This window comes from Cyprinus carpio, chromosome A18 (assembly GCF_018340385.1).
Source record: "Cyprinus carpio isolate SPL01 chromosome A18, ASM1834038v1, whole genome shotgun sequence".
NCBI classification, from domain to species: Eukaryota; Metazoa; Chordata; class Actinopteri; order Cypriniformes; family Cyprinidae; genus Cyprinus; species Cyprinus carpio.
In genome coordinates, this window is record NC_056589.1 from 8770439 (window position 1) to 8796058 (window position 25620).

At 35.2% G+C, this 25620-nt stretch overlaps 1 protein-coding gene across 1 annotated transcript; it reads right to left on the reverse strand.

The window, feature by feature from the left end:
* Positions 1–2425: 2425 nt before the first annotated feature.
* Positions 2426–25620, reverse strand: LOC109108344 (long-chain specific acyl-CoA dehydrogenase, mitochondrial-like). Its single transcript, XM_042774964.1, has 11 exons — positions 25342–25620; positions 24717–24893; positions 24477–24614; positions 21989–22153; positions 21765–21831; positions 18860–19024; positions 18581–18682; positions 18050–18163; positions 9942–10069; positions 6765–6851; positions 2426–2556 (listed from the first exon to the last, which is right to left on the reverse strand). Exons 1-11 carry the CDS (start codon positions 25431–25433, stop codon positions 2463–2465), a joined length of 1329 nt encoding a protein of 442 aa, XP_042630898.1. The 5' UTR covers positions 25434–25620; the 3' UTR covers positions 2426–2462.

Genomic DNA, 25620 nt, shown 5'->3' on the forward strand with positions numbered 1-25620 from the left:
GACTTAGAGCCCAAATTTAGCTAACAGCAGTGGGCTGGGTCACCCAGAAATGAAATAATTTTGGTATTAATAAACAGAAAGACTGTTGGGCACCCACACACTCAACACCCCCTCACAGTGTGCACCAACAGGGGAGCCTTAGAAAGATGAATGACAGAGCGCAGATCAATGCTATGGGTAAGCGCAGGGTTGCCAGGTCTGCATAACAAAACTAGCCCAAATATGGCCATTCAAAAATAACTCAATGACCATATCCCAAATATCAAAACTCAAAATATGCAATTCCCATACCTAAAACACATTTATATACAGTCACTGTTATGCAAACTGAAAACTACTAGTGACCATAAACACAGCTCCAATGCTCCCTTTACCAGTGGCTCTTCAGCACAAAAGTTAACACACAGTATTGGTTCAGTACAAGCATTTCAAATATGATTTGCAATATGTCAAACCTTAAACCCACGGGTGAAGAAAAAAAAAAAGAAGAAAAAAAAAACCTGCAGCAACATTTTAAAGGAAGCACAATTTTGCATGGAACCACAGACTTCAATGGGGAAAAGTTTTCCTTATTATTATTATTTTAATATCATGAGGCTAGACTGACTCATTAAAGGAATCAGTTCGTTTAAATGATTTGAATCAATTAGAAACGGTTTGATTTATCACACAAAAGTGTTTCCACTGGCTGTGAGGTGTAGTGTTGGGCAGTAACTAGTTACTTGTAACTAGTTACAGTAATAATATTACTTTTCACAGTAACTAGTAGTGCAACTAATTACTATTAAGATTTCGGTAACACTTTATTTTAAGGTGTCCTTGATACAGGTTACATGTATTATTATAATAACAATTAATTATGCATAATTCCACGGGGGAAGTCGTGGCCTAATGGTTAGAGAGTTTGACTCCTAACCCTAAGGTTGTGGGTTTGAGTCTTGGGCCGGCAATACTACGACTGAGGTGCCCTTTAGCAAGGCACCGAACCCCCAACTGCTCCCCGGGCTCCGCAGCATAAATGGCTGCCCACTGCTCCGGGGTGTGTGTTCACGGTGTGTGTGCACTTTGGATGGGTTAAAATGCAGAGCACGAATTCTGAGTATGGGTCACCATACTTGGCTGTATGTCACGTCACATATAATTACATGCAAATAACCCTAAGCCAGACCCTAATCCTAACCATATAGTAAGTACATGTAGTTAATTAATTTTACTAATTAACTTTTTAATTTTAGTAAGGAAAAGTAATGTAACTAGTAGTGTAACTAATTACTGTTGCCAGTAAGCAATAAGTAATAATATTACTTTTGAAAAGAGTAACTAGTAACAAGTAATAAATTACATTTGTGGAATAACGAGCGTAACACTGGGGGTAGTAAGGTACGTTGATGAAATAAATTGTTTAATGGTATCATCTAAATTGTTGTCATAAAATTGTCTCACTTTCACTAACTAGGAAGACAAATTGTGTCTTAAATGTTGTTTTCAGTGTGGTTACTGTTCCAATATTTTTACTTTGTTACATTTTGTTCTCTATCATAAAAAAAGAGTGATTTACAAACGCTTTTTGAAACACTCACATCATTAGAAATATCAGCTCAAAAGAGCAATTCATTTGTGAATCATGACTTTGATCTTCTGACCGTTAGTCAAACTTACTTTTGAAAGACGTTTTCCTCTCCTCTGTCTAATCTATAGCTACTCTGAACTTTCATAGTGCGGCTCTATGTTTGAATGTCTTTGAATAAAAGGAAAACTGTTCTATAATTACACCCATGACAGAAAGAGGGCGGGATGGAGAGAGAGAGCTGAACACTCTGGTTTTAATCTCTTTATAACACCCACCAACTAACTCTCACAGACCACCCACCTCTGCTCCATGACTCACTATGAACATGCCAGCCAGCCAGAGACTCAACCGCACATAAACTTAAACACACTCTTAGACAGACTCTCTTTGTTTACACAAATCATAACAGTGATTACAATTTACAAACTGATTTTAGTATCCTAAAGGTGTCTTTGGAGAAAAGAGAATCACACTGTTAGATGAAAGAACATAAGGGCCATCTTTAGAAATATCTTTATTAGGATTTATTAGTACATACAAAGCTGGTATTCACAAATCAAACAGTCAAAACACAACAAAAGTATCTGAACTTTACAACAAAAAACCATGTACAACAAACCCTGCAAATTAGTGGTGCAAACTGTTCACCTGGAAAACAAATGTTGCTTAAAATATCCATACATACAGCGTAGTCAGAAACAGAAAGAACAAAAACAGAAGAAATGTTCTCTCTTAAGACATCATATGATATAAGCAGACTTTCACATGACATGAACTTTAAGTATATAACTCATCTGAGATAATCAGTGAAACTCCCTCTACAGATGGTTAACTTGAATTTTTTTTTTCTTTTCTTTTGCTCCCCCGCCCCCCCCCCCAATTTTTCCTGCATTTATTTTTTACTAACAATGTTGCGTGAGATTAGTTCTTTCATGATCTCATTGGTTCCTCCGTAGATGGGTTGAACTCTGGAGTCTGCAAAAGCCCTGAAAGACAGCACTTAAGACAATCATTAAAATGTTTCTAACGCATTTTATTTGTCAAGTCAAGACTGAAAGACTGGCTGGGTGAATCTCAAGAATCTTAAGGTCATATTTCACCTCAGAATTATATTAACTGAAGCCTATTTTTAGGATCATTAAGATTTTTTACTTAGTGACATTTTTATGGCAAGCACATTTCCCCTCAAATTCTCATTAAGAAAAATATTCATTCTCATTACTGTAACACATAAGAGATACTTCAAATATCTATAAATATTTCACAATTTAAATAATATATACTTTTTTACATTCCAGTAATTAGGACAAGAAAATAAAAATTTGGGGAGAAGATATGCTTCATTGTAAATAATATCCAAACAACAGGTGTCTTTTTTTTATGTGGAACTTAAAATATATTTATATATAAGTAATATATAAATACAGGTATCTTTTTTTTTTTTTTTTTTGTGGAACATATATTTCATATATTTTCCGTACCCACTGTGTGTGTATATATGTATATATATATATATATATACACACACACACACACACACACACACACACACAAACGTATATATAATATTTTTATCTCATTTTGGGATGAGCTAACCTCTAAAGCTGTATTTATATTGCATTAAAACCCCAGCAGATTTTTAAAGACTCTCATCATGTATGAATATTCCAGGAGGTTCTGAAAGAGGCATTTTACACCTACACAGAGTACATCTGCTGCCAACAAAATATACAAATATATACCAACTAACTGACTGCCGTTATCAAGAGTGACTAATGAAATGACAATTCAAATGAACCCAGTTTTAGCTCCATTTAAAGATTGTGAGAGATATTGTGGTGTTGCTGTGCAGAGCTGAGAGAAACTCACCCTCTGCTGGACAAAAGAATAACAGTTAAGGAAATAGCACCAAGCGACATGTTCTCACTCCCAAATCGTCACATATTGGCCCTGTCCCAAATGCCACACTTCATGTGCACTTTCGGTCTTGAGCACTTCTGCTGAGCCTGCAAGCCTGCGAGCTACGCAGCCGACTTCTACCCGACAATCAAAGTGGCATTACGTCACGAAAGTGTAGACTCAGAGAAAGACCATGAGGGTTTAGGGTGCCATTTGGGACAGTGTCATTGACTCCTGGTCAGGACCCCTTAGCATCGCTTTTTAACGCTTAGGGTACCCCTTTAGTGTCACTTTCCAACGTGCAGCCTACTCCGTTGCTCTCAGTCGTTTGCGTCAGATCAAGACGCATTTAATTTTTTGCATGCATTTGTAAAAATATAATCATTTTACATGCATTTATACTTTCATAGATATTTTGGAGCACCTAACCCCACCCCTACCCTCTCCTCAATAATATAAAACATGTAACAGGCAAGTAAAACTACAGTCACAGGTATTTATTGCAATATCTGACCAAAAAAAAAAGTATAAAAGTATTAAGAATTTTACTTGTTTTGTTTAAGTTATAAGTGTTTTTTAGCCTTAAGATATGTTTTTTTGAATTACAGGTTTTATGATGAGGTTTTATTTATTTATGAGGATAACGGTTTATTAAAGTTCAAATGAAATCAAAATTGACTTTATTTACTTTATTAGCACACATAGCTAGTCTTGAACAATTAATCCGTGCAAGTTAATCAGCTGAAAAAAAAATTGTTGGTCTTTGAAAACTTCAACATTTACTTCTGCTCTCGAGCTTTTGAAGCCCAAAAAAGTGCATCCATCCATCATAAAAAGTACTCCACACAGCTCTGTGGGGTTAAACGGGTCATAGGATGCTACATTAAATTTTTCATGTTGTTTTAAATGAAATTTTACAGTTATAATGATAAAAATCCACCAAGTGTTTTTTTTTTTTTTATTTATGTCGTTAAATGTTTTCCCCTTTCTCAAAACAAGCCAGGCCCCTTCCGCAATAGTTTGACTGACAGTAGCGTTTCAGCACAGACTGGACTTGTGTCTTACCTTAGACCCACCCTGAGTGAGCTGTCATCAGTCCACCATTGTTTCACCGCTGGAGCAGATGTAGACAAGAATGACTCATAAGCTATTGAGGTGTTCTGTTGTTGGATGTAATAATGAACATAGCAGTCATTTACTCTCGAAATCTGAGCTGCTGAAGACGTAGTGGATTACATTTGTTTCTGAAGGGAATGCTCCCCCGATCTGCCTTAGTGCGTCCATGTTCACGCAAAATATTCATGATCCAGCCTCATCAACAGAAGAAGTGAGTATAATGTTTTGTAATAAATCTTTGCAAATCGTCTTTCCTAATAATGAGCTTATCAAGTCAAGTCAAGTCTGCTTTATTGTCATTTGTTATGAATGTGGTGAACAGACATACAGAGAATCGAAATTGCATTACTCTCGGACCCCCGGTGCATACAGATAACACTAACAGTAGAGCCTAAAAATCTAGATCAAATATAAAATATAGGATAAAACTATACAATAAGGGAATGTAAAAAAAGACATAATAGAAAAAAATAAAAATAAAAATAAGGTTAAATGAAAGCAGCGCAAGGCACATGGCAGATAGAGTGCAAACCAGTGAACAAACAGTGCAGATAAAAAAAATTTTAGTGCATAAAAAATAGCTTATTCAGTCTGATTAAAGTGACAAAGGGCTCAAGAGCAGTTATTTTATTTAAACTGACTGATGAGGTGGTAGAATTACGTCAGTTCCATGGTGAATGAGGTAGTGAGCAGACCAATGCTGCACAAAGTGACTGGTGCATGTCATCGTATGTTAGAGGGAGGGGGGGTGGAAGGATCTGGAGATGTGGGATCTGGAGGGGGGGGGGTTTCATAGTTCAGTGGTGCCTGGGGCAGAAGAGGGACCGGGGGGGGGGCAAGTTCGGGAGCGAGTTCAGCTTCCTGACAGCCTGATGGATGAAGCTGTCCTTCAGTCTGCTGGTCCTGGCCTGGAGACTCCGCAGTCTCCTCCCTGATGGCAGCAGACTGAAGAAGCTGTGTGACCTGCAATGCAGAGGGCTTTGCGAGTGAGACAGGTTCCATAAATGTCCTGGAGGGAGGGGAGAGAGACACCAATGATCTTCTCAGCTGCTCTCACTATGCGTTGCAAAGTCTTCCGGCATGACGCGTTGCAGGCGCCATACCACACAGTGATGCAGCTCGTCAGAGTGCTCTCGATGGTGCCTCTGTAGAAGGTGTACATGATGGGGGGTTTAGCAAGTTTCACGATGACTGCGGCTAAAGTAAACAGTGTCTCTGAGAGCAGCTCGGAAGAAAGGGGCGGGATCAGCAGAGCTCATTTACATTTAAAGGAAAATGCTACAAAAATGGCTTGATCTGAAAAGAGCTGTTTTTTAACAAAACTATGTTACAGACTTTTCATTAAGACCCTAAAGAATCATATCAACTTGAGGAAAATGGGCATCCTATGACCCTTTAATAAAGGCCTTCTGATGCAAAGCAATGCGTTTGTGTAAGAAAGATATCCATATTTAAAACTTTATATACTGTAATCATATCTCATTCAAAAAGACACTCCCGATCATTAGCATGACGCAATTGGTGACAAGACAAACGAGTCAATGGCATTTCACAACCAAAGATAATGTAATTTTTTAATTTGTGCACAGACTGCACACAAGATCTGAGCTTTACAGCAGATAGAGACGGTGATCGCGTCTGTTCCTCTCACAAATCAATCGTTTTGCCTTGGAAGACTTGGAACACTTTTTGAATAAATTGTGACTGTTGTTGTATCTGCCTGTTATATCCTGTGTTTTATATTGACAAATGGTTAGGTGCAGGGGTTATGTGCTCAGAAACGTGTAAATGTGTAATGTCATGTAAGTAAATTTTTGTGACTGTTTAAATAAAAAAAATAATTAAATAAATACACCCCAACATATATGCAATAATGGCAAAATTATTATCCAAAATATAATTTATTCATGACAATAAAATTTCCAATGCCTTTTGTGTCTGCATATTGATTATTATTATTATTTATTTATAATTATTATTATTTAAAGCAATGGAGGATCCTGCACATCAAAAAATTATGCTAAAGGGGTACATGATGACAGAATTTTCATTTGTGGGTAAACTATCACTTTAACCACTGTATGCAATCACTGTCACAGAACAAACACTGCAATCTGGTTACAAGTGCAGTGTTGACCCATCAGCACTGATGGTACACTTCTCAGTAACTGTTACTCACTTGGCTATCGGATACTCCCACATGTAGCCCCATCCACCATGAAGCTGCAGGCACTGAGTAGCAACTTTATTCTGCAAATCTGAGGCCCTAGGGAGGGAAAAAGATTGTCACACACAAATCTGGTATAACATTAAGTGTGCATTAATATGAAAGAAAAGTGGTGCTTTCTATTGACTTCATCAGGAATGCAAAGCTTAACACGAAACTAATCCAAACGATAGCGCTTTTTAAAATCTGTTACTGCCATTATGCCACAATCAGTCAGCAAGGAATGGAAGTATAATGCATTTCTAAGTGAAATGACTTATTGAACAAGAAAATGTGGCGGGGAGACGAGATCTGGATGATTCAATCAGTTAGATTCAAATTTCAAAACACATTAGCTTTTGACCGTACTACAGTGTTCAGTAATGATGAGAGTTTTTGAAACTCCCAATCAGTTAAACCACTTGCTTAGCAAAATGATTCATTATTTCATTAGTAAAAAAAAGTTGTGTATGAAGTACAGTTCACACAAAAGTCACTTTCAAACAAAGCAGCTTTCTGTATCATCTGTGTTGGGAAATCTTTTGCCCTTAAGCGAAATTCCCAAACGCAAAGATTCCTAATGAAATGACTGGATTTTATGGGATTAGATCTCTGCCACAATTCTGCAAGCTAAAGATCATATTTTGAGCATGCAAAAGTGCATTTTGCACGCATGCAAACTGAGTTTTGTGGAGAAAATGTTTGTCTCGCAAAGAGCAAAGTATTTCGAGTGCACGAAAATCAATTTTGCATTTAAAATAAGTTTTTGGATTTGTGCAGAACTTCTCTTTTGCACGTGCAACGTTTCACTAGCTTGCTCACCTGATGGCCACCCTAACTACTCTCTAAACACCAATGGCTGGTTTGCTCAAAACAACCCTGCATTACAATATGCCATAATTCAAGTCAATCAGAGTCGAGGCTGCTAAATTCTGATTGGCTGCCTTGACAACCAATCACAACATTCCTTGCATTACCACGACAGCAGAGGAGGAAAAATACAGTGCATGCATAATTATTATGCAAGTTAATATTCTGATCATATTTTTTTCCAAGCACATTTTACCAATTCCAAATGACATAAATCTGAATAACTACTATAAATTTTGTATTTAATCATTTATAATTTATATATAATTATTCATGAAGGCTGTAAGTGAAAAATGTATTATATTCAGGTGTGCATAATTATTAAGCAGATTTTCTTTTACAGATAAAATGAGCCAAAAAAGAGATTTAACTTAGACTGAAAGTCAGAAATTATTAAATGCCCATGAGAAATATTCAAAACTAAAAAAATACTAGAAATTTCAAAGTTAATGTATAACCATTGGACAGCAAAATGCTCAGTTGGTCAGCAGGGTCAGTTAAAAACATGTGGAGAAGAAATGATGCATGTTAAGTGCAAAAGAATTAGGAATTAAGGTGAAGATTTAGGTGTGAAATCACAAAGAACCATTTAGTCTCCAGCGCCACCATTTTCCAGAACTGCAACCTACCTGGAGTCTCCAGAAGTACAAGGTGTCAGGTTCTCAGAGACTTAAGTTAAGTATAGAATACTAAAAAATTACCCCTACTTAATAAGAATCACATACTGAAGTGTAATAAAATACTTGAAGACTGATTTATATATAAGGGGTTTTATACTTCCAGCCTTCATGAACAATTATATATCAGTTATAAGTGGTCAAGATTAATAGTAGTTATTAAGATTGTTGTTTGGAATTGGTAAAATGTGCTTGGAAAAAAAATATAATCAGAATATCAATTTGCATAATAACTATGCATGCACTGTATTTTCCCTCTTCCACTGTCATCACTAACGCAAGGAATGTTGTGATTGGTTGTCAATCAGAATTTAGCAGCCTCGTCTCTGAATGGCTGGAATTATGGCATATTGTAACACTGGGTTGTGTTGAGCAAGCCAGCCGTCGGCATTTAGAGAGCACTGAGGGCGGGCATCAAGGGAGCAAGATAGTGAAACATTGCATGCGCAAAAGGGAAGGTCTGCACACATCCAAAAAATTATTTTAAAAGCAAAATTGATTTTAGTGCACTCAAAATACTTTTTTCTTTGCGAGACGAACATTTTCTGTTCAAAACTCAGATCGTGGGCGTGCAAAATGCACTTTTGTGTGCTCAAAATATGACCTTACGCATGCAGAATTGTGGCAGAGATCTAACCCCATAGGTTTTTGCCCTCAAAACTTTTGCAACTGACCTATCGGTAAACCCCTCCCCTCGAACGCAGGTGAGCCAATGGCAGTTGAGTATCAGTTGCACAGGGACCAGAGGTCTACATTTCAGTGCCTCTCCATATAAAAGTAGTTAAATGTAAATTAACTTAATCTTACCCTGCTGTACATGAATCCTGGATGTTGTCATCTGCGATCGTGACAACCGCAATGAGGCTTCTCCTGCTTGCATTGTGATCTGTAAACCCTCGCTTCCAAATTAATCTTGTTACCCACCATATTTATTTTAAAATCTTTTATATATCCCTCCATGGCATATTTAATTCCCACTTGAATGGTGCTCCTTCTTTGTTAAAAAATTTATCAAAAACATCTTGTTTTCACAATGACAGCTGTCATAGTAAAAAAAGTTAGCAACTTCGTTTGTTTGTCCGAGTAAGCAACAGCAAACAAGGGGGGGTGGAGCTTACCGATAGGTCAACTGTAAATGTAACCATACCTTTAGCCAATGCTTGGCAAACTACTCCAATCAGAAACAATTAACTTTCGAGCATGTGCAATAAATAAATTAATTCAAACTGACCAGAGATCACTCTTTCATAGGTTCACCAGATCAACATCTCTAATGACAATCCATCAGAATTTTTTTTAAATGTTTTGAAACCAAGGATGTTGTGTTCTGAACGACTTGAAAGTCTGGTACCATGTGATCCTTAGTCAGGATGCCCAGTTTTTCTCTGTAACTATTTACAAAGTCTGCAAGTGTTTGAACTTTAGTGTTTTAAACTCTGTTCAGATTTTAGAAGTCTTGCAGTGGGTCCCAGCCTTTACATGGGGAGTTTGATACATGCTCCAATCCACTGATTCGAAACAAAAGTTTTCGAAGCTTCCTGAAGTAATGTTTCGAAAGCAATCTCCACTAGTGTCCATCAGGTTTACTCATCAAGAGTCTCACCAGTATTTGGCCATGGACGCTGTGCTGGAGTCCAGATTCTTCGTACTGTGTAGCTGAAGGCAGCTGTCAATAAAAGCTCGAGCTACACATATGTCTGTTTTCAACTCAGCCAGTTTGTGCTGCACCACCTGAAAGACAGATAGTTCTGATGATAATGAGACTTTATTAGTGCAAACCTAATTTAGCCCTCACTGATTATACTCATCCATATGTATAAATGAACGGTGTAATGGAGCTTATTCAATTTCTCTGAGCATCTGTCTCAAACTGCATGAAGGATGGAGGGATACAATTACAAAGTGAGTGTGTTGCCGTGACCTTACGTGAGGTTAAAAGCACACTAAACAAATGAGGAAACTAATTGTGAGGATCTGGCAGAGAAACTTAATACAACTGAAAGGATTTTTTAAAGGGGTCATAACATGAAGAATAAAAATTTTTTTTCGTCTTTTATTTTTCATAAAAAAGGAAATAATGCTGTGAAACATCTGATTTACATGTCAACAAAGCCAATATAGTGTTCAGAAACTTGGTCCGCCCAGTTACAACAAGGTAACAAAGTGGAAGTAGGACAGATACTTACAGGTGCTGGTCATATATTTAGAATATCATCAAAAAGTTGATTTATTTCATTAGTTTCATTCAAAAAGTGAAACTTGTATATTATATTCATTCATTACACACAGACTGATATATTTCGAATGTTTATTTCTTTATTTATTTTCATTTTTATGATTATAACTGACAACTAAGGAAAATCCCAAATTCAGTATCTCAGAAAATTAGAATATAAATTAAGACTAATACTAAGAAATTATTTTTAGAAATCTTGGCCAACTAAAAAGTATAAAAATGAAAAGTATGAGCATGTACAGCACTCAATACTTAGTTGGGGCTCCTTTTGCCTGAATTACTGCAGCATGGAGTCGATCAGTCTGTGGCACTGCTCAGGTGTTATGAGAGCCCAGGTTGCTCTGATAGTGGCCTTCAGCTCTTCTGCATTGTTGGGTCTGGCATATTGCATCTTCCTCTTCCCAGTACCCCATAGATTTTCTATGGGGTTAAGGTCAGGTGAGTTTGCTGGCCAATTAAGAACAGGGATACCATGGTCCTTAAACAAGGTACTGGAAGCTTTGGCACTGTGTGCTGGGGCCAAGCCCTGTTGGAAAATGAAATCTGCATCTCCATAAAGTTGGTCAGCAGCAGGAAGCATGAAGTGCTCTAAAACTTCCTGGTATACGGCTGTGTTGACCTTTGACCTCAGAAAACACAGTGGACCAACACCAGCAGATGACATGGCACCGAAAACCATCACTGACTGTGGAAACGTTACACTGGACCTCAAGAAACGTGGATTGTGTGCCTCTCCTCTCTTCCTCCAGACTCTGGGACCCTGATATCCAAAGGAAATGCAAAATTTACTTTCATCAGAGCACATAACTTTGGACTACTCAGCAGGAGTCCAGTCCTTTTTGAAGCGAGATGCTTCTGACGCTGTCTGTTGTTCAAGAGCGGCTTGACACAAGGAATCCGACAGCTGAAACCCATGTCTTGCATATGTCTTTGTGAAGTGGTTCTTGAAGCACTGACTCCAGCTGCAGTCCATTTTTTGGTGAATCTCCCCCACATTTTTGAATGGGTTTTGTTTCACAATCCTCTCCAGGGTACGGTTATCCCTATTGCTTGTACACTTTTTTCTATCACATCTTTTCCTTCCCTTCGCCTCTCTATTAATGTGCTTGGACACAGAGCTCTGTGAACAGCCAGCCTCTTTTGCAATGACCTTTTGTGCTTTGCCCTCATTGTGCAAGGTGTCAATGGTCGTCTTTTGGACAACTGTCAATTCAGCAGTCTTCCCCATGATTGTGTAGCCTACAGAACTAGACTGAGAGAACATTTAAAGGCTTTGCAGGTACTTTGAGTTAATTAACTGATTAGAGTGTGGCACCAGGTGTCTTCAATATCGAACCTTTTCACAATATTCTAATTTTCTGAGATACTGAATTTGGGATTTTCCTTAGTTGTCAGTTATAAACATTAAAAGAATTAAATAATAAAAATTAAAAGAAATAAACATTTGAAATATATCAGTCTGTGTGTAATGAATAAATATAATATACAAGTTTCACTTTTTGAATGGAATTAGTGAAATAAATAAACTTTTTGATTCTAATTCTAATTGTATGACCAGCACCTGTATCTCCAGAAGAACTAACAATAGCATCATTATTTGGTGAACTCACTAAAATGTGTCAAACTTCACCAAACCTTTTGCTCTGGCTGGTTGTGTTTAGAACCTGCAACTCTGCAAATCCCTCTGAAGTTTATGTGTAGTTTGTTTCCTGCTCATTTCAGCCTAATCTTAATAGCCTTTGTAGCATATTTCAGTGCATATTGATTTGTGAACCAGTCAATTAGGCAATTACAGTAGGTGGCCATCCAAAACGTTGGTTCTACCGCCGCTCCTACCGCCGCCGCGGCGTCTGCAAAGTGCATTTGCAGCTTTTGACCGCTGAGTGGCGCTTTAATCACAAGTTTTCAAACAAGCGCATCAGGGCACATTGTCGCAAATAGACGTCAGCTTTGCATCACCGAAGTGTTATATTTGACTGCAGTCGGGGAAAATGAAAGAAAAAATATTTAATATTCACAGATGAAAGTTTAGTCCCTATGAAGATATGTGCATTTCTTAGAACGAATTCAAGCAGGATAAATGTCAAGCCTATAAGCCTGTGCTTATATTTTCTCTACACCATATTTTAGATTAGACACATTTAAATAGTGTGCAGTATTATTTATATAATATGAATTATGTGTTATATTATTAAAAAGAAAATGTGGTATACTTTGCATCAGAGCATTAAAAGTGGTAGCCTATTGTGAGCTAGGCTTGCGTGTTTTATAAATTATTTTCTTTATTTTAGTAAAATGTGAGGCACTGTATAATTTCGCTCCCATTATTTAGGCCTAATTAAAACAAGAAACGAATAAATTAAACCTGCATGACTTAACTAAATAATTGAAACTCTAAAGAATGTATGGATTAATAAAATGTCCTCACTTATCAACAAAGTGCACACGATGTAAAAACAAAAAAAAAGAGCTTCATTAATTGACAACTTCAGTGATTTTTAAATGGAGTCTTCTTTACTTGCTTTCATATAATTTAAGTAAAGTAAAAATAAATAAATAAAATAAATAAATAAACTGCAGCCGCATTTAAATGCAAGTTTGTATAATATTCCGTAAAATATCAGTGCAAGATTTGCTCTGCGCATGATGCTGAGTGCACGTGCAGCATTTATTCTTATTTGTCTACATATTTTATCTTCATTACAAATCTTGTTTGGTTTTATTTTGGATAATTGCATGTAAAAAAATTATTTACTTTGTAATGCATATGCAAATGTGAATTATTATTCATATTCAAGTGTTTGTGCAAAAATTATTAATGTGCATGCAGGACAGGGAGGCGCCCTCTCAATCACGTGATTTTTTTCCTAATAATGAAATAACTGAAAATTGTGGCGTCTCACATACATGAGAAATATATCTACAGAAAACTTGAAATGTCTTTTAAACGAATAAATTAAAAATGAAAGCATTATGTAATCTGTGAAGGTTGCATTTCTCTTTAAAGGCGCGTCCATGTGGAGAGAGTCAGCACTGTGAATTTCATCTTGCAGCCGACAAGAAAACATTTGTTTATTAATAAATAATTAAAATGTCTCCTTTTTCATAATTATTAGGCTACTTCTGCCTGTGCTTTGTGACAAACTTAATGCATGTTCTTGAGCGCGGAATATATTAAGGTTGGATTATAGTTGTAAATTTATTATAAACCTGCGATTAGTAATAATGACAAATGAACGACTATAACTAGAAAAATCTTACATGGGAAGAAGACCTATTAAATATCCTCTAGACATCTCTGTTAAAGTTTTTAAAGCATTTTATACGCGTTTGCATAAATTCTTCTTTCAGAACTGTCTGTAATGGAGAGATGCCTTAACACAGATTTTTCCTTTGTAATGAAAAAAAATAAAAAACTATATTTTTTTTTTTTTTTGTGATTGGTTTGGACTATACCATGCGTGTTTGTTTGAGGCTGGCTGGCGGGGTGTGTGTGGTGAGTTGTTTTTTTTACTGGAGCGAGGAGCGGATTTTTTAAAAGTCGTAGCGTCGTGGTTTTCACTCGCTCCAGCACCACTCCATCATGAGTACAATTCATGCCAACAGCCCTTAATATAACTGCATATTTAGCAATAATTCACATGATAAACATATTTAGCTATAGCTTGATACACATAATCTCTCCGATCAGAAGACTATAATGACGGCAATAGTCGAGCGGGATGTTACAGGCTAGTTCTCAAGGAGTTTGTCTTCCTTTTACTGATTATTTTCGGGTTAAAGCATGATTTAAACAGATACAGCACATTCACACCGTAATCGCTGTCGCAATAATGCATTCAAACAAATGTAATCTTACAGTAGGCTACTTCATCTGTATCTGATTTTGAATGAGCAGAAATCTGTAACAAATGCATCGATCTGTAGATAAAATAACTGACGAAAATGTAAACTGTTATTTTCATCACAAACAAAATTTGCACAGCAGAAAGCAGCAATTATACCTTTTAATGCTGACAATTTTATTAGTTTGGCGTTTGGTAGGACAAAAAGTTTGCACACAATAGCCTAATCCCCTTTGAAACTCTCCTGTAATTTAATTTATTATTAAATTATTTTTATTTTATTTTTATAAGCTATTATGAACATAACATTTCAACTTTAGCCACGGAGTGAAGGCGGAGCAGTGTTTCTGGTATCAATGAACGCAGGAGCTTAGTGATTATTAAATGCTAGGAGCGCGGAGGGAAATTGTTGCTGCTCCACTCCGCTCAAATAGGCCTACTGTACTGCCGAGTGAGAGAGATGTTTCGACCTATATGAACAAGGCCGTCCGGTGTAGACACGGTTAGACAGTGTCTGCTATATTTACAAATAATTGATATAAGAAATAAAAATATATACATAACCTAAACCAGCGGCATAACGAGATGAAAATATAGACTAGAAAATTTATTTAGGCCTACACCTGGTTAAGGCAACTTCCTCTGAAATTAAGTTATAATAACTAATAAACGTTGAAGTGGATCAAACCTTTCTTTAAAGTTGTCCTAAAACCTGTTCTGCAAGTTTGAAACCCTCATAAGACTGTCCATATGAAAGAGCAAGAAATTCACACCTTTATCTCGACCCCCACAAGCTATACATAACTACCCCAACCCCCTCCAGCTAAACTGAACTCGGTCTGTTTTGGGGCTGTGAGGAACGGTGCTCTCATGTTACTGGGTTGAAACATGCCTGCACTCACAGCAGCCCTTCTCTTTTTATTCATTATTTTCCCTCAGCCCATATTATTATTTTCACTAGAACAAATTAATATCAAATTATCAGTTGATAATTAATCATTATTTTTGCCAAAATCATTGTTATTTGTGAACGTAGGCGTTTGCGGAAGTCTTTAAGACCAAGCGGAATCCTCCGTCAGCTGCTGCCACTTCACAGCGCACGGGACTCGCACAAACTGACCCAACATTTGGCAAGGCAGGAAAACATTCAGTCTGCCTGAAGGAAGACGTATTTCATTGTAAGTTAATGCGGTTAAATAGAGAGTAAAAAAAAAAAAAACAAAAAAAAAAAAAACCCTAGAGTAGGCTATTCTTATACTTGGAGCTCATTATATTGAAGTACAAATCCAAACACCAGACGCAACCTACACTCTCAGTGTTCTTTCACTGAAAATTATGCATTTTATTTATTTATTCACAGGCTATATGGTTGAAATAGTAATATTTTAGTTGAAAACTTAAGTGCCATTGTTTAAAAAAATGCATCAAATGTTTCATAGACCTTCAGTTGTCATGCTTTAAAATCCCATGCCATTTGTAATTTCACTGTATTTTAACCTCCTAAATTACTACCCCAATTCTATAATGGTAAAATTTATTCAAACCGATTGGAATTTTTTATGACATTATTTATTTTTATTTTTAGAATAGGCTAATTGTAGCCTACATAAATGGATGAATCAAAACAAATATAACTTTTTAACTGCAGGCAGATATAGGCCTATATTATTGTACATTACAAATATTTGGATCGTCCCTTATTTTATTAAAGAATAAATACTTATTTTCTTCAAGAATAAACATTATAAATAAATAATTAAAGAAAGAACCTCTATTAGCCCTTATTTGTAGGTTGTAGGATATATGCGAGCGATTCATAGATTTAAAAAAGTTTATAAGCTGAAACGGTAAAATGTCACAGTGCATGTTAAATAGTCTAAATTAACTTGTATCTTGTATAGTATCTGAAGACTTGAGTGCATGATAGCATAAAACTAACAATATAATTTGATTTTTTTTTTTATGAACAATTCCTGTATAAAATGTGACAGCAACCTTTATATCAAACATTTTGAAATCGTCCACAGCTGAGCAACGCGTTTAAAAACACAGGAGGCAGAGCCTGAAGTTATAGGTTTGTTTGTTCAATTTTTTGATGAGTGATGTGATGCACAAAGTCATTTTTAGATGCAATGGCTTTTAAGGATGTTAGCTGGATATGTAAATGTTATTGAAATTTACACGCTTTCATTTTACAATTACATTCAGTTAGAAAGAGTTGCGCATTTTATTAGTTTCGAAATGATTTTTAAACGGCAGGCCTGCATAATGCCGCGGGCGGCATGTACGGTACGCTCGGACGGTTTTAGTTCCCTTCACTTGTCTAACAAATCCTTTAAAAAAAAAAATTATCAGAACAGAAAAGAATTAAATATATAATTCTACTGGATAAATATAATTGCAGCAGGCTCCTCAGGAATTTAATGTAAAGCGATACATAAGGTGGGGCTTATTCTGTTTCATTCGGTACAAATCCATTATGTTGCCCATTTGAAGCTCCAAAACTCTTATTCTTTGAAGGTGGTCAAATAGGTTTTTTTGGATTTCACACATAAAAAATTCAGTATCGACAAAAAAAAAAAAAATCAGTAATTAGCAAAAATATGCCAAAGTCCCGCTTGCAAATCGCGCCGCATGGCTCGTATAATGACTGCTGTTTCCAATGAATATGTGCGCGTGAGGCACCAGCGCGATCAAAGTCACAATTCACAATTATTGGTCACACAGTAAAAGACATAATTAAAAAATGCAAAGTGTTCAGAAGTTTGAAAAAGAAAGAGTTAATAAGAATTATTTGTAAATGCTGGACCACCCTCATTTCACTCTGCAGATGGAACCTGACACATTATTATTATATTTTTTTTTAACCAAGAATGAACCGAAATGAACATTTTTAAAAAGATATATATATGGATGCAATATATATATATATATATATATATATATATATATATTATATATAATAATGACTGTTTAAAAACAATAGCATGCATAAGAGCCTTTGTGTAAAGGTCTTTCTTTACTTTTTTGATGAGTAGACTTTGTAGCCTAAGACTATCTTATTTTTTAAATGGCTTTTAAGGATGTTATAATGTATATTATAATGTTATTGTTGTTTTAGCGTCTTCCTTTCATTTTACAATTACATTCAGAATAGAATCCGTCCCTTTGCGCCACCTGGTGGTAGTTTCGCAAATGATTTTTAACAATCCACGACTGATTTGGCAGTTAACGCCGCGGCCCTGCGGCAGCGGTACGCTCGGCGGTTTTACCCATTTTGGTTGTCTACCTACTGTATAAAAAAAATGCAACAGGTCAAAACTACATTAGTATATTAGTAACTCTATAATAAAATAATTATAGGATAACATTACCTCAGGAATTTAATGTATGAGTAATATCTGGATTAACATTGTGTTTCTGTTAATTATCTGTATTATATATTTATAGCTTCCAAAAAATTTCTTTGAAAATGGTCAAAGGGAGTTTTTATTTACTTTCCCATAAAAATGTATATATTGTAATCATTATCAACAAAAATTAGTAATACTGTATTAGAAATGTGTGCTCTCTTTCTTTCAAATATATAAAAAAAGAACTTATATATATATATGTCCCCTTCATGTTTACCTGCAGGTCAGCGATGGTCCTGCCGAATGCCTTCCGCTGCATCACATAGTTCCTTGTCTCTTCAATAGTTAATTGTCTGTTCGTAGTTGCTTTGACTGCTATAGAAAGGCGCTCCTTCAGAATGACATAGAAAGAAAGAAGCAAGCTGAAATCTCTCCCTATTGTAGAGCTTTCAAATTCCCAGAATCTTAATCCCCTGATATTTTGATATCTTATACCGACAATGCAATCCATGTACAAAAGATCTTCACGGATGGATGCAATATGTGAGGGAGAATTGATTGGGTCATACAGCAGGTTGTTAGAAAGACTGAGAGATTAACTCTATAATACAAATAATACTCATTTATGATCAGTAAATTCTTCTAAAAAAAAAAGCAGCACTGTGCTTATAAACACTACTTTATCACTCATTACAATCTCATTACAGGGAGGTAACTTCAGAGATACATTCACACAACTACCACAAACACACAAACCATTGAATCTGTTGCAGTATTATCAAGAATAAGAATAGGAAAACTCTTATACCTGTGGCAGCTCGTTCATCAAATAATAAAATCCTTTATTGGCATGACCCAGCAAAGCTTCAGCGGGCAAACGCACATTCTCAAAAAACAGTTCAGCTGTATCCTGCACAGAAAAAGACCCAATACATTTCTAACTACAGTAGAACTCTTTATTAATCTTTACTAAACTATAAAGTACATTTAATTCTTACATGTTTCAATAAATTCTAAGTGAACTCTTACACATGCTGGAAACTGCATTTAAACAGAGGTTATGTATATGGAAAGCTTTAAAGGGAACCTGAGCTTTGAGTCCGAGCTTTTCCAGTTTGCGGCCTTTTTGGAAGCCCTTAGTGCCGCTGTCAACCAGGAACAGACTGATTCCATGAGCTACTTTCTTTGCTTCACGGTTTGTCACAGCAGCTACAATCACCATATCACTAATCCAGCCATTACTGATGAACACCTGAAAGAAAGTTACAGAAGTACTGTAGAAGACTGTGGTTTAATAAAACCTGATGGAAAAAAAACTAACCAACTAATTGGGTAGAAGATTCACTCAAAGCTATAATTTAATTAATTAATTAATTTTAAAATTATGACTGTTTTGATGTAAACACTGACTGAACAACACTTGATGTAAACACTGATAAACATTATAAGTGGACCTCAAGGAATATTATAAAATAAAAATTGCAGTTTATGACCCCTTTATATTTCAGTCTGTTTCTCACATGAAATGAAAGACTTGGAAAACAGTGCAAGAATCGTCTAGACTAATTTATGATATTTATGTTTTTTTCTTGTAATGCAGCAGCATTCACTGCCATCTGTTTTGGTTACACAGAAGAGAAAAGCACGAAAATTCTGCTGAATATTAACTACAGTACTGGACTTTTATTAATGTAAAAAATTTGCTGGCTACTTTAAGGAGAAAAGAATGGATATTAGATCAAATATCTGCGAGGAAAACAAGCACGCAACATTTTTTCCATTATGTTGTGTACAAAGTGATGTCTATCAAGTTGGAACATTTTAACTTGTTAGATGCATATGCAGCATCACTTTTTTAAATTATTTTTAATTTGGTTTTCTGAAGACATCCTTGCTATAGTGCATCACACCCAACAGCTTGCTGTATTGTGCCACTGATTTGGAAAAAAATTAAAATAAAACTAATTTAATAAAACCTCTATCAAAGAAAGGGAACTTTTTAACACAAAGTAATTTTTTTTGCTTCAATTTTTTTTTAAAAACTTTTAATCAGTCAAGAACCTTATTAAATGCAAATACTAAATTAGAAATATTTCAGCCAGGTCTTAGGACACACCACAGCACACACTTCTAAAAGTAGTGATTGATATCACAACAAATCATGATAGAAACAAGCTTTCTGGTTCTACTTGATTTAAGTGCTGCCTTTGATTTACCAGATTCTTTAAATGAACATGTTGGCATCACTGGAATTGTGTTTTTTTTTTATCACTTTATCTCATCATTTTGTGAAAGGGTTTTTTTTTTTTTATCTATAAATGGCAACTCAGACACACACTATAAAGTGTCATGTGTTGTATAGTTTTTGAGACCATTACTTTTTAATTTGTATATGCTACTGATTGACTCACTTGCTTTTTTTAGTATATTTTAGTTAGCAAGTGAGTCAATCTGCATACATTTCAGAGTGAAACAAAATATATTAGGACTTAACCCACCTCAAGGAGCAAACATTTATAACGGCTATATATATAGGGATAATCAATGGCTATCCGTGCATTAAATCCTAGCACAATCTGTGATCTCCGACCTCTCCCTCTCTGTGTGTGTGTGTGAGTGAGTAATGCGTGTTGGTTAGTGTGCATCAATTAAAGCAGCGCATTAATATAGAACGGTGATTAAAGGGATAGTTCACCCAAAAAAAAAAATTTTATGTTTAACACTCTATCTACAATCTCAATTAGGAGTGTCAATGGTCCACTTGAGAGATAGGTGGCGGTAAAAAGCCATAAAGCCACAAGAAGAAGAAGATGCAGGCTGCTGTGAAGCGCGTTCACAAGAGTTCTAACAGTTCAGACGATGCGTGAATCAGAGGTAAAAAACGATATAAATACTGTACAGTTTCTTGCATAGACCAATAGTTTTGTGTCTTTACACATCAATGTATCGTCACGAGCCACAGGGTTTAATTTGGATTTTTCTGTGCATGTTTTTTTTCTCTCATAGATTCTGTGACCATTGCCAAGCACTGTACTGCTGAGAGACTGCAACGCCTGAATTTAAAAATCATAATTTGTGTTCTACTGAAAAAACAAAGTCACCTACATCTTGGATGCCCTGGGGGTAAGCAGATAAACATCAAATTTTCATTTTTGGGTGAACTATCGCTTTAAACTGACTTGGAACTACCTGTGCATTAAACGGTTTTACTGCATACCTGCCAGCCAATCAGAATCCAGTTTTCAGACAGACCATGGAATAATTGAAGAATATTGATAAAATGAGGCCATTTCTTGAGGCACATAGAGACTGATGCAAGTTTTTAAAACTAACTGGTTTGACTACTACTGTAATGCTCTCCTTTCTGGTCTACCAAAGAATACAATAAATCATCAACAGTTAACTCAAAATTCTGCTGCATGAGGGCTAACTAAAACCAAAACGAGACCACACATTAGGTCTATAAAGCAAGAAGGCCCCTCGGATCCTCTGGTTCCTCTCTTTTAGCTGTTCTACACAGTAGAATTAAAATATTTTGTGATGTCCCATTCAACTATTACACTAAATGCCACTGTAACAACAAATGAAGACAGAGGTGCAGAAGATATTGACATTTTTAAATGTAAATTAAAAATTATTTTAATTTGCATTAAAACATATCAGTATCTTCTGCATCTCTCACTTTATATGTTGTTACAGTGGCAATAAGCAGATTTTAATTTTGTATATTTTAATTATATACACTTATTTAGTCTGGCTTTTATATTTATTACCATAATCAATTATTTCAATTATATTAAGCTTTATCAACATTTATAAAAAAAAATTTTTTTACTATTTTTGTGTTATTTTCATTTCTTGTATTTTGTGTCAGTTGATTGTTTGTGCTTGCAATGGATTTGTTTGAAAGGTGCAGTCAGATTGACTGACTGACTGACTGATCGATTAATTGATTGAAAAATTCTCTGCATCACAGAAGCCACTGTTCATACCTTGCTCCCATTAAGAATCCAGTCAGTGCCATCTTTTTTTGCAAATGTCTTCATTCCTTGAAGGTCACTTCAGAGAGAATATTAAAGATGTAAACCAGGACGACACAGGGAACAAATGAATATATCACAATATGACTCTGAAAGCATTAAAATGTGAGTCAGTGTCTTTGTATCTTTAAAAGTTTAATTCATTCTTTAAATGTCATGCCTGCACTGAAGCCCACCTGCCGGCTCCAGGTTCTGTCATAGCAATGGCCCCGATGTATTTCCCAGCAGTCATCTGTGGAATATAGTGCTCAATCTGAGCCTTAGAGCCATAGTGACTGATATAAGGCATTACAATCTCAGAATGGAGCGAAAACCCAGGACCAGTGCAGTTACAGTACATTCTACAACACAAAAAGAGCCAGAACACCTGATACATTACACACACACAAACACACAAAGCCAAGGAAAAAACCTAAATACCTTCAGGGTTGTACTCCATTCAAAACTGAAATGCATTTTAAATTCCAGTTCAATTCTAAATTTGAACGGAGGCAGCAAGCAGAACACAAGATTGGAATTGGAATTCAAATTTGAAATTAAAGAAGTAGAATTACAACTGAATTGATTAAAAAAAATGCTGTAAGTTTAAGCACTCTCAAAAAACTCCCCTTATAATCAGTAAAGCTGTCTATTCACCGTTTAATGAATGAATCTCCTACTTACATCATACATACAGTACAGGTCAAAAGTTTGGAAACATTACTATTTTTAATGTTTTTGAAAGAAGTCTCTTCTGCTCATCAAGCCTGCATTTATTTGATCAAAAATACAGAAAAAACAGTAATATTGTGAAATATTATTACAACTTAAAAAAACAGTTTTCTATTTATAAAAATAATTTATTCCTGTGACGCAAAGCTGAATTTTCAGCATCATTACTCCAGCCTTCAGTGTCACATGTAACATCCAGTCTATCACATGATCATTTAGAAATCATTCTAATTTTCTGATTTATATATGAGGTTCTGCTGTCTAATATATTTGATGAATAAAAGGTTAAAAAGAACTGCATTTATCCAAAATAAAAAAAAATTCTAATAATATATATTCTAATAATATATTTTCTTTACTATCACTTTTTCAATTTAACACATCCTTGCTGAATAAAAGTATTGATTTTATTTAAAAAAAAGAAAGAAAAAAAATTACTGACCCCAAATTACTTACCAGTAGTGTATATTGTTATTACAAAATATTTATATTTTAAAAACATAGCTTCTTTTTTTTTTTTTTTTTTTTTACTTTTTATTCATCAATGTATCCTTAAAAAGTATCACATGTTCTGAAAAAATATTAAGCAGCAGAACTGTTTCCAACTTTGATAATGAATCATCATATTAGAAAGATTTCTAAAGGATCATGTGATAATGATCCTAAAAATTCAGCTTTGCATCACAGAAATAAATGATAATTTAAAGTATAATAAATTTAAAAACAATTATTTTAAATTGTAATAATATATCACAATATTACATTTTTTTTTCTGTATTTTTGATCAAATAAATGCAGGCTTGATGAGCAGAAGAAACTTCTTTCAAAAACATTAAAAATAGTAATGTTTCCAAACTTTTGACCTGTACAGTACATCTGCACTTTGTTATTTATGGAGAAAATTCGCAAGAGAGCTGAATTCAGTCAGTGAGCGCGCACTGAACAAGAAACTAGTGTTTCACTGATGACTTATCTGAGCACCTCTTTTTTCAACAGGCTCGTGTGTGATTGGTTAAAATGCGCAACACTGTAAAAACGTGTAAAAAGAATCATGGTGCAACACTGAGCAGATCTAATTTTAATGCTGAAGTCAACAATTTTCATTTTATTTGCGAAAGCCTTAATGGATTTAGTTTAAATGTACAGCAGCATTTTTGTCCATGTGTGTTGCCATAGTTTCTACAAGCGGATATTATGCTATTGATAGGCAACAATGAACCAGGACTCACCAGGAGTCATTTTTTAATATTGGAATTTCTCTAGATTTACAAATCATTGGGAATTTTTGATATAATGCAAGTACACAACTGCATGAAATATATCACACTATGTAAGTGGTTTTCTGATATTTTATTGCAAAAATCTTACATATTGTGCTTTTAAATAATTATTCAAAAACACATCAAACAGATGACTTGAGGTATCTCCAGAGACATCTGATATCAGTAATCAGTGATTAAAATGTCACCTGTAGAAATGTGTATTTAATTCTATATACATTTTTATTAATAATATTGAAATTAAATGTATGTCTGTATTTATTTGTATCTATTATTTAATATTCTGTTTTATTATTACATTTAATATCTTTTTATTTTATATTTTCAGAATATAGAGGACATTTTGAGGTGTTTGTGTTGTTTTGTGGTAGCAGAGTTACAATTTGTTTTGATGACTGCGGTAATTATTTTGACAGGACTGGACATGAAACATGTCTAATCAGTCCAATCAATTTATTTTATATTTTATTGCATAACTCCTGTTGTGGAACTGTGTTAAATTTCACTGAATAACAGTTCAGTAAATTCACCTTCCTGTCCTTTAAAATTCAAATTCCAATGGGATGTCCCACTAAAATTCACACTCATGATTTAAAATGGAAAGGCAGTTTTAAAATTCAGAATTTTGCCCAATCCACTGTAGGGTCAGACAGGTAAGGGAGGAGCTACTCACTGCTCCTCCCACACTATAGCAGCAGAAAATAGGTCCCCTCCGATTCCTCCATGCTCCTCAGGTGTATATATTCCTAGTAATCCATGTTCTCCAGCCTTTTTCCAAACCTCTCTGCTAACCTCTCCAGCCTTCTCCCACCTATAACCATACAGTATGTGCATATATTTTGAGACACATTTTCATTCTGTATCTATAATGTCATTCAGGATGAGAAAGCAATGAACCACACTGGTGACTTACTGAGCGTGATATGGAACAACTTCCTCCTGAAAGAACCGCCGCACATTTTTACGAAACAGGTCATGCTCCTCTGAAAAGATCCGTCTGGTGCCGATGTCCATCAGAGTCTTGGCCATGGGTGTTTCAGGTCGAAAAGGTGCCGCTGTTTCCTCATGCTGGACCTGCCCATGCTGCATTCTAGGAATCAAATTAACACATTAAAATAGATTTGAGATTATCATATTCTTTACTGTAGAAAGTTAACCTGAAAAAATAATAGCATTGCTTATTTGGTCGACCTTATTAAGTTGCCTTACCATATGAAATAAAATGTTGCTTTATTTTAAAAGACAATATATAAAATGTCTCTAGAGGTACTTTTTAGCTTTATTTTTACACTAATGTATTGGTAACAACACCTAGCCTAACAGTTTTCTTATTAATTAACCAGTAAAGTGTTATTCGTACGTAAGAATGCATTATTTTCCTTTGCGAATTATTAATTAATGCATCAGAGAAATACATAACTAAATTAACTAAAAAGGGAGCAACTAAAGTTAACCATTTCTATGAACTATGATGAAACATAACTACGCTAAAACATGAAAGGCAATGAAAATACAACAAAAACACAAAGGAGACTCGCCTCGATATATTCACGGTAAACGCCTGTTTACTCCGCAAATAAACATTTTTCGTCGCAGGAGAAAAACTCCTTAGTGCCTTTAGTGCAAACATGCTGATGTGGACGTGACCAACTCAAACGCTGAAAGTCAAGTCCTATTTCGCACGCGACCTTCACTCTAATAAAAGAAAAGACTCTTACGTCTGAAGACTTAAAGTCAACACATCAAAATAAGAGTTCTTTTTCTCTAACGTCGTTGATGTCAAGTTGAAGTAAACAGAACCTTTTAACAAGACTGTG

Bases quoted from the DNA above. Each gene is read 5' to 3' on its own strand.
- LOC109108344 (XM_042774964.1), bottom strand. From the start codon at position 25,433: ATGTTTGCACTAAAGGCACTAAGGAGTTTTTCTCCTGCGACGAAAAAT. The intron at 6,852-9,941 runs GTGAGACTCTTG...TTCCCTCCCTAG, and splicing joins GCGTCCATGGCCAAATACTG to GGCCTCAGATTTGCAGAATA. The intron at 2,557-6,764 runs GTGAGTAACAGT...GCTGTCTTTCAG, and splicing joins TGGGAGTATCCGATAGCCAA to GGCTTTTGCAGACTCCAGAG.